Source organism: Taeniopygia guttata, chromosome 8, assembly GCF_048771995.1.
Source record: "Taeniopygia guttata chromosome 8, bTaeGut7.mat, whole genome shotgun sequence".
In the NCBI taxonomy this organism is placed as follows: domain Eukaryota; kingdom Metazoa; phylum Chordata; class Aves; order Passeriformes; family Estrildidae; genus Taeniopygia; species Taeniopygia guttata.
Window position 1 is genome coordinate 13,233,015 of NC_133033.1, and position 16,352 is coordinate 13,249,366.

The 16,352-nt window shown below is 35.5% G+C and overlaps 1 protein-coding gene across 33 annotated transcripts in view; it reads left to right on the forward strand.

Annotated features, from left to right (window-relative positions):
• Positions 1 to 14,453, forward strand: part of ADGRL2 (adhesion G protein-coupled receptor L2) — a 385,203-nt gene extending 370,750 nt beyond the window's left edge. For 15 of the 33 annotated variants that reach the window (XM_072933004.1, XM_072933007.1, XM_072933002.1 and 12 more), the window contains 8 exons: positions 707 to 751; positions 1,039 to 1,065; positions 1,747 to 1,915; positions 5,608 to 5,736; positions 6,154 to 6,250; positions 8,914 to 9,042; positions 9,841 to 9,858; positions 12,383 to 14,453. In XM_072933004.1, coding sequence (XP_072789105.1) covers positions 707 to 751; positions 1,039 to 1,065; positions 1,747 to 1,915; positions 5,608 to 5,736; positions 6,154 to 6,250; positions 8,914 to 9,042; positions 9,841 to 9,858; positions 12,383 to 13,137 — 1,369 coding nt within the window. In that variant the 3' untranslated portion in view covers positions 13,138 to 14,453. Of the gene's footprint in view, positions 1 to 706; positions 752 to 1,038; positions 1,066 to 1,746; positions 1,916 to 5,607; positions 5,737 to 6,153; positions 6,251 to 8,913; positions 9,043 to 9,269; positions 9,352 to 9,840; positions 9,893 to 11,641; positions 11,695 to 12,382 lie in introns of all 33 variants that reach the window. The other 18 variants (XM_072933023.1, XM_030279042.4, XM_072933022.1 and 15 more) reach the window with 15 other exon arrangements.
• Positions 14,454 to 16,352: the final 1,899 nt, after the last annotated feature.

Sequence of the window (16,352 nt, forward strand, 5' to 3'; positions counted from 1 at the left end):
TCACTTTGTTGCTGTAATGTCACAAACGCCGGTCAAAATTAGATAATTTCAGCCTGGAACTAGTGCCAAGAAACTGTTTCATGGAAATGCCAGAGCACTGTAGTAATTTCGTTTGCATTTAAAATGCTGTTAAAAAATGATGTTCCTGTTTGCATGGCTGATATGATTATATTAAGTTTGTTTTGTTAAATGACTTTTTGATTTAGGGATTCTGAGCAGTTTCTACTCGTAATCCTGTTCTCCCAAGAGAATTGACTCTATTATTATTGTTAACTTGAAGATTATCTGCTGTTTTCGTGCTAATTTAACAAATGTTTACTTTATCATGGTGTTCTACTGTAGTATCCCTTTTGCAGACTAATATAGGTTTTTGATAACTAACAAGGCTTTGGTAGCTTTCACTTCTTTAGATAGCTTTTTACTGTATTCTGTTTAGACTTACGTTGTATTCAAGGTTTTTGTTACCAACGCTGAAGGGATGGTGCCACTTTCTAACACTGAGGGTTGGATGTGAAAGGGTCTTACAGATCTGCTTTGAACGTTGGAAATGGCAAAGGGAGACTTTGTAAGGATAACATTGTGAACTAGATGTTCTAGATAGGTCAGTATCAGCTTCATTGCATGTTGCATGAGGAGAGAGAGAGCTAATCTTTAGCATCTCTCTCTTTTCTTCCTTTTCCTCTTTCTGTCTTCTCATCCACACCAGTAATTACCGTGTTTGTGATGGCTACTATAATACGGACTTACCTGGGTAAGATAGAACCCTACATTAACAAACTTCTAGCATGATTTTTAACTTTACAAACTCGGTCATATTGTGGATTTCCCTTAATTTTAATTAACTATTTTTGAGGTACCTGATTTGCTAAAGACTTTTAAACTATTACATGCCTTTATACTTTTAAATTGCTTGCCTCTGCATTTTGAATTTCCTAATTTTGACTAATTTTTATAGACAATTAAAAATGCTCTTATTAATTTCTGTTTAAATTCTGTCTAATAATTTTGTTTCTCTTTTCTGCTTATAATGCTTTCTAGCTATGAAGATAATAAGCCATTTATCAAGTAAGATCATTAGTTAGATGTGGAATTCACTGACTAAATTCCCTTTCCCTTTCATTCTGTGCTGTTCACTACTATTCCTTTTCCTTAACCTGTTCATGATGGAATCTTTTTTAGATTGTTCTGTAAAGCAATATCCATATTTTTGTCGCATTTCAGCAGGGTTTCTTCATGTGGAAGTTACATCCTCTAGCTTCAGTTTAGCCGAGTTTATCGAAGCATTAATGATTTGGGCTCTAGGCTTTTAATCTGCTGTTTAACCTTTGTGCATTTGTGTTACATTATTTGGTGTCATATGGCAGCACCACTGTTTAAAATCTATGGTGTGATTAGTGGCTAAGCCAGATTTATCAATCTCTTCTCTAAAAGCAGATAAGGCAATGGGGTAGCTGAGGCTTGTGCTATACTTCTGCATATCAAAATACGCATTTCAAAATAGTTTTGACATCCTGTGCTGTTCTTGAGAAAGACAAAGGTTATATCTACTCTTGCTGTTTTTATTGGGGTCTAAGAGTACTGAATGGAATTGTTCTTTCTTTAATAGATAAAAGGTTAAACCCAAGGAATTTTTACATTTGAATGTGAAACTAGTAAAAGTCAACTGCAGGAACTGAAATGTTAATATTGGATTTGGCGAAGTACATTCTCATAAGTAATGTTACTAAAATTAATTTTCTTTTACAGATCCTGGGTCCTGGGTGCATTTGCTCTCCTGTGTCTCCTCGGCCTAACATGGTCATTTGGTCTGCTGTTTATAAATGAGGGGACCGTTGTGATGACATATCTCTTCACAGTATTTAATGCTTTCCAAGGAATGTTTATTTTCATCTTTCATTGTGCCCTTCAAAAGAAAGTAAGTTACCAAAACCACGTATAAATATTCCCTAACTTCTTTAGAAATGCCACACATAATTCTTAAAAAATAGACATAAAATTAACAATTTGAAGAACTGGAGTATTTTGAAGTAGTTTAAGGAAGGGACTAGAATTCCAGTAGAGTTCTTGCTGTATGTGCTAGTGGGAGTCATGTATCTGTTCTGTGACCCAGACAGGTTTAACATGGATGCAGCATTTCCAACCTGGGCTTGAAAAGTTTGAAGGTTTTATGAAGAAAATGTAAAAGTTTAACACTGGTAATGTGGTACATATTAGCCTGGACTCACGGCCAAAAATTTTTTATGTTCACATGAAACAAGTCCTGCCCTCGCTGCAGTGCTGCGAACAAAGGATCAGTTATGGTATCAGCCCATACCAGCCTGGAAATGTTCTCCTTCTCTTAGATCAAGGCAGAGCACCTTTCCTGAGATCCCATTAAGCTGCTAGATAAAGCAATGGGTGATAGGCAGGGACTGTACTATGTGTGCTCATTCATTACAAAATTAAGTAGGATGTAAAAATTAATTTTATTAGGAACTTTGACACACCTTAGAAAAAAAGTATTCATTAATGCTAGACAGCTGCTATCAGGAAGTTTTCTGAAGATGGAAAAGATGCCAGCATTAATACTTTTTTTCAAGTGTTTCCCTCCCCCAGAAATCCCAATAGCTTTGTGCTCTTCACTGGAGCCTCCCTCACAAGTGGGATGAGCTAAATTAGTTCTGCTCCCTTTCACTGGATGAAAGCAGAAAGGTCCAGAAGAAGCTGAAAGGAGGGAGAGACAAAGAGAGACAGAGGGAGACAGAGAGAAAGCTTGAAGGGGAGAGAGAAGCAAGCAGGAGAGAAGGAAAGTGAAGGGCGCAGCTCTGTGGGACCCTTTTTTGGGTTCCCTGCACACCATCTCTTCCCCAGAGCGTGGAGATTGCTTCCAAGGATGCTTTAGAGGTGTTTTAATGAAGAGTGCATTAAAAATGCTGAAAACCTTTGTTAGAAGTCAGGACAAATAAAAGCAATGAGAGCTGAGAGAAAGGGCGAATATCAAAAAATCACACCCTAACAAACTTAACATGCAGTATGTCCTACATTTGGAAATATCCAATTTGCAGTATTTAGATTCTAAATATTTTTACCAATTTTAGGCTGGAGACCTAACAATTATTAACTCTCATTATAATTAGCTCACCAGAGATATAATTTACTGATATTTATACTGGTTTATAATGGTTTCAGACCATTGGATGAAGTGTTGTTTAAATACAAAAGTCCTGCTTATGTTCTCAACTGTACCAGCTCTAACATTACCAACATCTCTTAAATTTGGTGTAGACAATGGCATTCAGAGGTGTTTTAGGAAAAGATCTAGTAAACAGAATTTTACCTAGATGGATATGACACTCCACCCATTTGGAGAGTCCAAAAGCACACTTAGAAGATTGAGCCTAAGAGAAGAAGGTAGGGAAGAAAATGCAAACATTCCCAAAATGCAAATAATTTCTAGGTTAGGGTTTCATATAATGTTTCCCTTTTTACTATTTGTATTGGACTTGAAAATCAGAAACAGGTTCCTTTTTTATTTCTTTTTACAGCTGTGCATTGTTTCTATATAAAGTGGAGTCAGCAAAAAGCAATATTAAAATACCAGTCAAGTGTGAAAAAAACATAACCTAGAGCAATAAGATTTATACCTGAAAGAATGTTAAAGCTGCCATTTAAGATTTTTAAGTGTCACTGCCTTTGACTGGATATTGTCCTATGCTCTGTCTGCATAGCTAATGTAGTCTTTTTATTCTGTTATTATTACTTGGTCACTAAATTGAACAGAGAAATAGAATTGTGGAAGTGAAAACTATTATGTTTCCAGTTCTGACGAGATGATAGTGCTGTTGCTTCCATCATTTCCAACAAGCTATAATTTAGAAATAATGACAGTGGAATGCGCAGTCCTGGCAGATAATGTACATTCACTGCAATACAGGCATTAGGTAAAGCCAGCCCTGGAGGGTGGTATTTGGGTAAAAATACAGTTTTGATTGCTATTGTCTCTACTGTGTAGTGGCTTAGAGTATTTAATATCCATTAGTGTTCAGGAATGTATTTTCTTAGGTGTTATACCATCTAATGATGATGTATATAGACCTATGTTTTCCAGGGTTAAAAATTATAATTCTAAGTTGTTTCATTTCTGTTTTCATTTCTTTCTTTACATGTCTTTTATGCTGATGTAGATAGGGGTTGACTGAAAATATAGACTATGTACTTTTATAAAAAGCTGAATTATTGTGCCTTGCTTGAAGTTAAAGTACAAATTATTCAACTTTTCTTCATCCTTGTGATTTATAGCTTGAAGTTAAAGTACAAATTATTCAACTTTTTTTCATCCTTTGATTTATAGAAACAGCACAGTATGTATTCTTTGAGTAAAACTCCTGTAAAAAACAGCACATTACATATGTAAATCCACACAATTAATTTTTTGCATTTTCTCTTCTCCCCTTTTTACATACACATAACTTCCTGTCTTATATATTCATAGGTCAGGCAGAATTTCCAGATTAGCTGAAATCCCTCTTTTCACAGAAACTCATGAGTCTCATTGATGTAGGAGAGACACTTAAGTTCCCATGTAATCTGGTGGAAGATTTATGAGTTTAGACTTACACATCTATACAAATTCTATCCACTGTGTCCTTTCACTGGTGCAGTCTTGCTGCCAAGATATGCACACACTCTTCTCTTATCCGAAAATAGAGTGAAGCAGTCATGGAATATAAGAGAATTAACTGCTCTGTAAAATGATCCTGATTACTTTTTTGGCAATTGTTATCACACACAACAAAACTAAAGTTTCCAGCAGGTCACTGGAAACAAAAAGTGAATAAATGTAGCCTAAATACTGAAGTCATTTATTAGTTTTGCAGCTCTGTCAGGAAAAAAAAAATCATAAACATGGGTATATTCAAATCTCTAGATTCAACAAAGACAGGAATTAGAATTTTATGTTTTGGTCCTAAAAATAAAAGGTGCTTCTTTTCCAGCCTTTATGGTTCAAAAAGTGGCACTGGAACACTGGCAACTGGCTCTACCAGCATAGCTGGGGCTGTGCCTGGAGTGGGGCAGTGCTGTTTGTGAGCTCTGTTCTGCTGGGCAGGTGTGGCCATCTGAAGCAGCAGCTGGATGAGCTACACAGAGTAAGAAAATTCCTTTACAGGCATTGGAAATTTTACACTCTTTATTGGAAATCATTGCATAAGGGCTAGTTCTGAGCAGTGCTCAAGCCCTTCTTGCCTGCTAGGATAGGAAGACAGGCTTGCTGTGCTTTCTGCACCAAAAGCTCTTATAAAAACCACTTTTTTCAGCCAGCATTCAATTCAGGTAAACTACAATATGAACATGAAATAGAAACAATTCTATTTTTATTAGTAATTTTTATTCAGGGACATCTCTTAAGTGTGTGTATACCTTGGAAATAATTGGTTCAAAACTCCTAGGTAGCTGCTAATGCTGCCACCAAGTAGGGAGAAATATGTGGGTTTGCTAACAGCCAGCAATTTGACAGACAAGAATTACCTATTTGCTTGAAAAGTGAGTAGTTTCAATGCAAAGTTCATGTGTTTTTACCTGCAGCTATTTAAAACTATTTTGTGTGCTAAGCAATTTTTTTCCCCACAGGTACGTAAGGAATATGGGAAATGCTTCCGACATTCCTACTGCTGTGGAGGACTCCCAACAGAGAGTCCCCACAGTTCAGTGAAGGCATCAACCACGAGAACCAGTGCTCGCTATTCCTCTGGCACTCAGGTAACAAAGATTTTGACAGCATCTTTTAATTACCTTATTTATGAAAAGCCTACTGAGATGTCTTCCAATCAGAAAGACTAATTGTCTTCTCATTATTGTCATTTAGATGGTAAATACGTACTTCTGCGTTGTAGAATTATTTCTTTTTAAACGGTTACTTTGGTCTAATACAAATATGTTATTTTTTCTTGTAATTAGGGACTGATTTATAGGAAGGTTTATACCGTCATGTTTCATTGAAATAAAGTTTAATAAATCAGAGTTTTAATAAAAAAAAAAAAGGAATTTTCATGATGTGCTAGAAAAATTGTTTACTTTAGGCTAAAATAAACACAAATATTCTAGATAATACCACATGAGTAGGAAAAAATCTTTTTGTAATCTACTATGATTTGTCTCACTGCTTTGTCTTAACAGAGTCGGATAAGGAGGATGTGGAATGACACTGTGAGAAAACAATCGGAATCATCTTTTATCTCAGGTGACATCAACAGCACTTCAACACTTAATCAAGGTCAGTCACTGGGAACATTTCGGTTTTAGAGTCCATAAATTTATTAAAGATTTTATATCATTTAACACAGAAGAATTGAAAAGAATGTTAAAAAAAAAATCTGGAACAAGTGTTCTCTAAAAGCAGAGTTTTAAAGTTATCCACCAGCATTTTGAAAACCATGTTCCCTTAACTGGCCCCTGCTATAGAAGTTGAATTCTTCAATTCATGGGAATGTATTTAAATTAGTGTCATCAATAATTTAGCTTAAAAGCAAGATCATAATTTTAAATCTTTCCTAACCTTTATAGGTTAAATCTGAAATAGAAATATGAGTGCAGTAACATTTTAATGCATATTTGACTGATGTTTAGGTGCAGAAATTTTCCCAGTGAAATCTAATTGATATCATTTCTATGCAAAAGATGTCTGTAAAGCATTTATCTTTTCTATTTCAAAGAGCATCATATCTGTAACATGGAGTAGAATCCAGATTTTCAGGCAGAGAGAAGTCAAAACTCAAAACTTCTCATCTCAGATAGACTTTGAAATCTGTAACCTCATTCTCATATCCAGACAGAAGACAAGGGTGTTAACCAAGACAGATTGTCCCTCCTTTCTCCCCTCCCACTGAGTTTTGGAGGCAGTTTGAGCCAGCAGTGGAGGGAGGACTGCTCTGTGCAAGCCAGGTTTGAAACCTGTTCTTCCGCCCAATCCTTCAGTGAAGAGCAGGTAGCCCTGGCTCACTGCAACCAGTTCCTGCTCAACTCAGAAAGTTTCAAACAAAAAATTCAAATTCGGGATTTGATAGCAGGGACGTGTATTTGCATTAATTTTGAAAGTAAAAACCATGGTGTTTGCAAAGCAAAAGGTATCAGAAAGCATGATTCTACTTTTGCTATTTGGTACATAGACCTGTGTGTGTCTTGCTGCTCCTCCCACCCCCCCGTATGAATCCTGCATGTTCTTCTGGTAAAAATCAAAATTAAGTAACTTCCCTAGGTAGAAAATGTATATTTTTCATGTCCCCTTCAGTGTCTTACTAAAATTCCAAAAATACAAGCACATAATATTTGATATTTACCTTAATTTGCTGTCTTTGCCTCCCGAGGTTTGCTCTAACTGTGCTGCACTTTTAGTTAATTCAGTGTTGAACAGAGCTTTTCCCTTTTTCAAGTTCCAGACTCAAGTCACTGGAGATTCTCTGCCAGAATTAGAAAGATTGGTATCAGCTCTATTCAGTTATGATTTTGTCACTATCTCAATGATACATACGTGTAAGGGTTGTTTAATAATTAATGACAAGTGTCATTTTTCCTTTAAAATAAAAATCAAGCTTTTAATTAAGCTTTTTTTTCTTGTGACAAAGAAATTTGGATTGAAAAAAATAATAGCTATAAATTACATGTAATTATTCTAACCAAGATTAAATATAATATGCAAAATAAAAAAAAAACAAGCAAAATATATTTCAGTTATTATTTGTAGTAAGAAGAATTTTACAATGGAAAAAAGCTATGATAATTTTTTTAGTTGATCACTAATACAAACCTTCAAATAAGATTAGCATAGTCAGACCATAATTCTCTGAGTGTAAGAAATTTTTGCTCATTTCTGCTACTAAGTAGCTCTGAAAGTACAAAAGCATTAATATTTGGAATATATATCATTCCTGGCCGAATAAAAATATACTATAAAAATATAGCTGTCTCTTTAATTGTTCTTGGGTCTGTAATACACTGATCCTGATATACTGCTTTGCAAAGTAATAAAAAAGAAACTTGAATTTTATCTTATTGAAATGTTTAAATTAATTTTTAAATCATGGCATTTTTCTTGTAGTAGCTAGAAGTCAGAGATTAATTGACTTTTTAATAATTTCTCAAAATATGCTGTTTTTTTATCTGATTATTCTGAGAGTGTTTAATGGTGTTGCATTAACATGCAAATTTGAGTTTACAACAGTTTAAAAGAGTCTGTTCATGTCTGTTCTTTGTCTTACATTGTTTGTAAACCGATAGTTTCAAGAAATTTGTCATTCAAGGAATTCTTTTTTAAAACCTGGCAGATACGTTTGCAGCATGAATGTCCCAGGAGAAAATGTGAATGCTCTGATTTCTTAGAGCAAATATTTTGCTTTCCCCTCAGCATGCATACTTTTGCATATACTAAGATATTCTTCTTGCAATTTGTCATCCACTGTCTGTTTGAAACCAGCAATTCCTTTCCACTATCTGTGTGTTTTTAGTAAAGTGAGTAACAGCTCTGATCCTGTCATAAGAGGTTTTTCAATACATTTCAGTTTGAGAAATTCAGTTATGTCAATTCTGGACAGAAGTGTTCCCTATGATCATTTTTAAAGTCCTAATAGCTTTATTAGTACTTTGATCTCTAACCATTTAATTGCTACTCTTGTGTAACAGTGATTTTGTATACATTAGTAAATATCACTTTCACTAGATGTTTACTTTGGGAATTTGGACAGCACCTGTGAGTTACTGGAATCTAACTGTATTTTCCTGCTCCCATTTCCAATGCATAGCTCAAATACATCCAGAAATTTTCAGCTGAATTACATTTTAGAAATCCTACCTGATTCATGATGAATAAAAATTACTCTTTATTGAAACTGTCAGGCTAAAATTAAGCAACTGACATTTTTTTTTCTGTTTCTTTTGCTTTAGGAATGACTGGCAATTACCTACTAACAAACCCTCTTCTTCGACCACACGGCACTAACAACCCCTATAACACATTGCTCGCAGAAACAGTTGTATGTAATGCCCCTTCAGCTCCTGTGTTTAACTCACCAGGTGTGCTTATACTTCCTGAATAAACTGCTTTTCTTGGCTCACTCCAAATTCCCTCTTTTCCCTCGATAGAAACTCAAGTTGCAATACCCCAGCCCTACAGTCTGAATTTCTGAAATAAATTCAAGAAATGCAGTGTTGCCAATGTCAGCTTGTAAAACTGCACTATATTATAGTAATGCCTTTGCCCTAACAGTATTTACCAATAATTATCCATGTTTTTAACACAGGTGGCATAAATCTTAATATACTATTAAAGGACTGACACCACATGGTCCGAGAGCCCATCTTCAAGATATATATCACTTAGAGGTATCATGTGTCTGCAATATAAGGTTGACTCTAAAGCTTGCTGAGAAAACCCTGCTTATGGAATGGATGAGATACTAAAGCAGTGCAAGGCATCTTGACACCTTTGGATACCCCGGTGTAGAAAATTGTATCCAGTCAAACAGATCTAAACTATAGTATAGTGCAGCTTTATGGGAGATCATTTTCCTGTAGGAAAATCTGGAGATTAACAGTTAGAAAAGTTTAGTTCTGTAGGAATAAAGGGTGTCATCATTTACCTAACATTTTGTTGTTAGCTTTTTTTAACGATGTTGCAGTTCATCAGTAAATATCTTGCAGATACTGTTTGATGAGTCCTAAGATCACTTTAGTGTAAATAGAGTGATAAATCTTTCAAAAAGAGTTCATAAAACCTTGTTTCCAGTTTTTATTTCAAGTCTCCTTTTTAACTGAACTGTAGTTTCTATTTTCATTCTCTTGTTTTCTTACTTTCCTTATGCTTTCCTCTAGCAACCTACAGAGAGACAAGTATGGGAGTAAAACTTAACTTTGCCTATCAAATGTAAATTTTTTCAGCATGATTTTTAATGGGCACAATTAAAACATAACTAGCGGTCATGAAGTAGACTCAGCGGGCAAGTGGTTCACAATTTGCAAATAAAATGTTTCCACATTCAAAAAGTACTTGCAAACTGCTTTTTGGGAAACACCATGAGGTCTGTAGCAAACCCTATTGGTAACACAAGTTATGCAATGCTGAAATAATTTGCTGTTTAAAACCAAAGCAGTGTCATGCCGAAATGCTTAACAATTTACTTATATTTTTACATTCCTACAGTAATCTTGCTACAGGCTATGAAAGATTTCAAATTAATTACCTGATCATGGGCAACAAAATTTGCCTCATCAAACCAATTTGAATATATTCTAGCATGCTTAACTCTGCAGTATATCATAGAAAACTCATTTTGGATTATCAGATGTATTTTGATATCTCTTTAGTAGAGGAAAAGAAATTTAAAATTACAGAATTAAATCACTTTCATGAGGGAAATGAATCCAGCATGTGGTCCATGTGTTGTCTAGTTTTATAAATGCCATATGCTCTGCACAGCTAAATCCATTGCAAGAAACATCTTGGAACATACATGAAATTGCAAAACCACATAGTTGTTTAATCAAAGCTTAAAGAGGCCTTTCAAACAACCCTCATCACTGTTAAAATCAGTACACATGGAGAAGAGTTAGCAGTAACACAAATGCAAAACGACTTGCAAATTGCTCAGAATTTATTTGGAAATGATTATTCTGTTTTTTAAAGTTGAAGACAAAAATCTTTTCATGATAAAATGCAATCTCTTTTTAATTGAAAACAATATTTCCAGAGAATATTGAATTTTCTAGGATAAGCTGCAGCTTTAATTATGAAAAAAGAAATCCACAAAAAGCGAAAATGTAAAATCTTTTCCAAAAAACTTTTCCCTTATACTCCTCCAAGCCTTGCATATTATGCAGCAGCCTCACAGTGGTCAGTCTCATTTCAGTAAAGTCACTTCATTCTTTCTTTACTTCCAGACATATCTGTAGATAAAGTGCTTTTCTAGGAATGCTCTAACCATCTGATTTCCATAGTTCAGACTGTTTAATTTCTTGCAAAGTTTTCTTTCTTTTTTTTTTTCCTTTTTTTTTTTTTTTTTTTGCTTTGCTTGGGAAGCACTGTGCTGTCATAGTTTACATGTCTTTGTGTCTATAGGAAAGCATTTTCTTTATCAAGTTATCAGAAAAAAAAAGCCAAAACCCAAAGCATAAAGACTTTAATCATCATAAGACTTCATTTTTTTTCCCCCTCTTAAACTCCTTTTCATGTTTTCAGCAGACTTACCCAATCTGTCATTCCCTCAACAGCTATGAGATATCAGCCATGGCTGATTTCCTCTTCCCATTCCACAACTAATATTTATTCTTTGGTTTAATTTCTGTGACCCATACTTACAGAAATTCCTAACATTTCTGCATTTGACTTCCATGCCCATGGTAACTGTGGGCCTAGCTCTTAATTAACTATTCTGGTTCATTCAGTGCTGTCACTGTGACTGATGCAGACTGCAGGCAAACTTTGACCTTTAGGAGCCTGGGGCCTTTGTTGGCAGACAGAATATTAGTGCAAAAAAATTACATTAAATGGGAAAAGAAAAGCTGTTATTGCTTAGTAATCTAATTTGCTGAACCCTTGCTCTGACTAAGTTGCTGAGAAGCTCAGTTATTCTTCATCATGTTACAATAAATCATTTTACTTTCTTTTATATATCAGCTACTCTTAGGCCAGATAGCCTGAGCAGACAGACATGATGTGAGTTGTCCAAAGTGAGTCATTCCACCTGCTGTCTATCGTGTTGTTGGATGGTGCTTGTGGGCCCTGGTCCCTGTAGTGTGAAAGATGGCTGTCCTTGTTTAACATAAATTCTTTGTATTTATCCATTTTTTTCATTCTTTTCTTTACTTCATCTCCAAAAAAAAAAACCAACAAAAAAAACCAGGAAAAAATGTTAGAAATGTTGTTAAAGTAGTTGCTTGCCAGTTATGTGGGTTTATGTTGTACATTTACCTTCAGTTATGTCTGTGATCTAATTACTTTTTAATTTAGTGTTGTTTAGGACAAATTCTGTTAATTTTCTTTTTCTAAATCATGGTGATGCACTTCAAAACATAGATGTTTCCAAATGAATTGCTTTGCATTACATATGCAAGGGCATGGAGTGAACAGTTCCTTGTGGAAAAGTCACATAATTGACACTAAATTAAGAAATTCAAATGCCACTATTCCCCACAGGAATTACACGTTACTATTTTTAGAATGCATCTTTCCTATAAGGCCTGCAAATGTTTACATTTGGGAATGTTCAATAACCTAACTTTTCTCAAGTTTTACTTCCAAGTACAACTTTGTCCTGAACTACATTAAAGAACTTTGTTAAAAAGAAAAAGAAAAAAAAACAAACCAGGTGATAAAAACATGTCAGGCAATAACCAGAGCTGTCCTTTTCAATTTCAGGACATTCACTGAACAATGCCAGGGATACAAGTGCCATGGATACTCTACCGCTAAATGGTAATTTCAACAACAGCTACTCACTGCGCAACGGAGACTATAACGACAGCGTGCAAGTTGTAGACTGTGGACTAAGCCTGAATGATACAGCTTTTGAGAAAATGATCATTTCAGAGTTAGTGCACAACAACCTGCGGGGCAGCAGCAAGAACCACAACCTGGAGCGGGTGCTGCCAGCCAAGGCCGTGATCGGCGGGAGCAGTAGCGAAGATGACGCCATCGTGGCAGACGCCTCATCTTTGATGCACAGTGACACCCCCGGGCTGGAGCTCCACCACAAAGAGCTGGAGGCCCCCCTCATCCCTCAGCGGACTCACTCCCTTCTGTACCAGCCCCAGAAGAAAGTGAAGCCCGAGGGAACTGACAGCTACGTCTCACAGCTGACAGCCGAGGCTGACGACCACCTCCAGTCCCCCAACAGAGACTCTCTTTACACAAGCATGCCCAACCTCAGAGACTCTCCCTATCCAGAGAGCAGCCCCGACGTTGAAGAAGACCTCTCTCCTTCCAGGAGGAGTGAAAATGAGGACATTTACTACAAGAGCATGCCAAACCTAGGGGCTGGTCATCAGCTTCAGATGTACTATCAAATCAGCAGGGGTAATAGCGACGGCTATATCATTCCCATTAACAAAGAAGGATGTATTCCAGAAGGAGATGTTAGAGAAGGACAAATGCAACTAGTGACAAGCCTTTAATAGTGTAGCAAAGAAATATTAAAGGTCACGTTCAAGTATTAAAAAGACTTAATTGGCCCCGTGCAGGCTCCCTCATATCTGCTCGAAGAGACAATTCTGTTGACCCTGTGGTTCTCCAGTAACAGGGATGACTGGACCTCGCAGTTCTGTGAATTTTTATAAAACAAAAACTTTGTATATACACAGAGTATACTAAAATGAATTATTTGTTACAAAGAAAAGAAATACCAACAAGGTATTTACGATATCTTCTGCTGCTGAATTTAACAAAATTGTGAAAAAAAAGAGAAATAAACACTTTCCAGCCATTTTACTGCAGCAGTTTGTGAACTAAATTTGTAAATATGGCTGCACCATTTTTTTTTCCTAGGCCTACATTGTATTATATACAAGGCGTAGGCTTTAAAATCCTGTGGGACAAATTTACTGTACTTTACTGTTCCTGACAAGACTTGCAAAAGCAGGAGAGATATTCTGCATCAATTTGCAGTTCACTGCAAATCTTTTCCATTAGGGCAAAGATTGAATACATGTCTAACCACTAGCAATCAAGCCACAGGCCTTATTTCATATATTTCCTCAACTGTACAATGAACCGTTCTCATGAAAAAATGGCTAAAGAAATTATATTTTGTTCTATTGCTAGGGTAAAATAAATACATTTGTGTCCAACTGAAATATAATTGTCATTAAAAAATAATTTTAAAGAGTTTGAAGAAAATATTGTGAAAAGCTCTTGGTTGCACATATGTTATAAGCTGTTTTTCTTACACTGTTCATAGTACAATAGTTTGTTTAAAATGCAAGTTCTACCTGTTTTCACTTATTTTTTCACTGTAAACAGTGTTCTGCTTTGACAAGTTAGTTTTTATTAAGTTTTGAATTTTTATTGCCAAAAAAACATAATTTGGAGAGAAAGTTGTTTTAGAAGCCAATTATGCCAAGCCTTGCACAAATTTGGTGTAGCTAACAAAGATTGTAACTCAATTCCCTGTTCATTCTTTAATCAGGGTTGGGTGGTAAGGGGTAAAGGGGACACTGGACACTTCTCACAAGCTTTCTCGTGAATAAAAGGTGCCTGTCCTTTAAAAAAAAATAAATAAAACAGAACTATAACTCTTCCATATTCCTTCTGCCTATATTTAGTAATTAATTTATTTTATGATAAAAAAATCAAATGAAATGTAAATTGTTTCAACAAAATTCTGCTTTTTTCATCCCTTTGTGTAAACCTGTTAATAATGAGCCCATCACTAATACCCAGTGTAAAGTTTAACACCTGTTTGACAGTAAATAAATGTGAATTTTTTTCCAAATAGGTAAAATGTGCATTATTATGTACGAAGCATAATTGGCATCAGCAGTCCTTCAACCCAGATGTGTCCTGCCTAGAATGGCATCTTTACATTTCATTATTTAAGTGTCGAGAATTCAACAGAAACTGTCTATAGCTCTACAGAAGACAGGTCATCTTTACTTTTGTCACAATTAAGTAGGCTCAAACCCAGATATAGCAGGGTCATTAGGAAAATGTACTGTAAGTTCATATATTTGCAGAACTTTTAAGTAGGCATCTGCACTGAAATTAAAAGTAAGGTGGTAAACACCACTCTCATGTTCTTCGCGACAGTAATTAGCAGTTAATTATTAGTGATGAAGATACATTGTTGCAGTGGGGAAAACACAAATAAGCAGCATTTGGCTAGCACTCTGAGTGCTATCTAAATAATTCATCCATCATGGCACTGGTTTGCTTTAGATAAATAAGCATGACTGTCCCTATTTTTATCAAGCTAGAGAACTGCAGAAGGCAGCTGATGCCCAAGATGTTATCTACAAATCAGCAGCTAAATTGAAATCTTTGTTGTGTTGATTCCCAAGCCTCTTTTGTTCCTCTCATCCAGGGCCTTTCAAAGATAGTATCAAGGACTGTATTTGTCACCACTTCCTAAACTGTGTTTTTTCAAATAAATCTCAAATTAATGTCCCATCATCACAGAGGCCACAGTTTCATCTGTGACTCTCTGTATGGTAACAGCAAAAATTCACTTGAAAGCTGTATCATTACCTTCTAATGCATTGGAATATATGAAGTCCTTTTGGAAATTAAATCAATGCATTTTTAAGAAGTTTGGATTTCAGAAGAATGTTTTGGGCAAGACTTCCTACTGTTGAGAAAGTTCAAGCTCTAAAAAACTAAAATCCAAGCTGAGATGGAGCTGTGGGGTTCAGGTAACCTCAATATATCTGTTCAGGACTGTGACACTGTAGCAATTGTTCATAAGTAAAAAAGCATCTTCCACCATCAGTCACTGGTAACTCTTGCCAGTAATTTCCTTAACACTTAAAAGTTACTGTGTTTGCAGTAGAGTCACTGAAACATTGAAAATTTAATCAGAAAGGGTTTACTTCTATTTAGTACAGATGCTTTAAAAATCTGAAGTCTCTAAGAAATAGGACTTAGTTCTGATTCAGGGTACACAGCAGACTTCTTGGAGCAAAATTTATTCCCTTGGTCTGTCTGGCAAAAGCATACTTGCTGCCTTTTTACCTAGGAAATCATCTTCTTAAGGATTTCAAAATTATGGTACTCAAGTAATTACAGTACACATGACCTAATAACATCACCAACTTTCTGCAGAATCTTCAACCCTATTTTGAGCAATTACTCCTTTGTATCTAACTAAAGGTGGCAAAACTACATTCTGGAGAAAGGTTTGTAGCATAGTGATCTTAAATACATATTCAATTGCAAATGTAACAAGTATTCATAAAACCAGAAAATGTAGCTGATGAACCTAAGATGAACCAGCTGAACCTAAATATCATAAGGGAATTATTTGGTTAGTTTCTTTGTATTGTAGATGTTGCTTTTTAGCGAGCCTGGTTTTTTTGGTTTTCTTTTTTTTTAATGTTGAGCTAGTGAGTGTCCTGTGTTTAGCTAGCAGCCAATACATTGCCAAATTTCTATTGGTGTAATTTCTCAGTGTAGTAGGTTACAGTATAATTATATGGTAGACAGTTTATTGTAATTTATGTTCTCTTCTAACATTCCTGCCATCTTGTCTTGGGATCAGAAGGACAGAAGAATTCAGAGGAAGAGTTCAAAGATAGCGAAATAATGGCAGCAGAATTAATGGAAACAAGTGTTTCTTCAGGCTCATCAGTTAACCAGTTCCTATGATGGTGCCCACAATATGTTGCTGTTCTAGGCA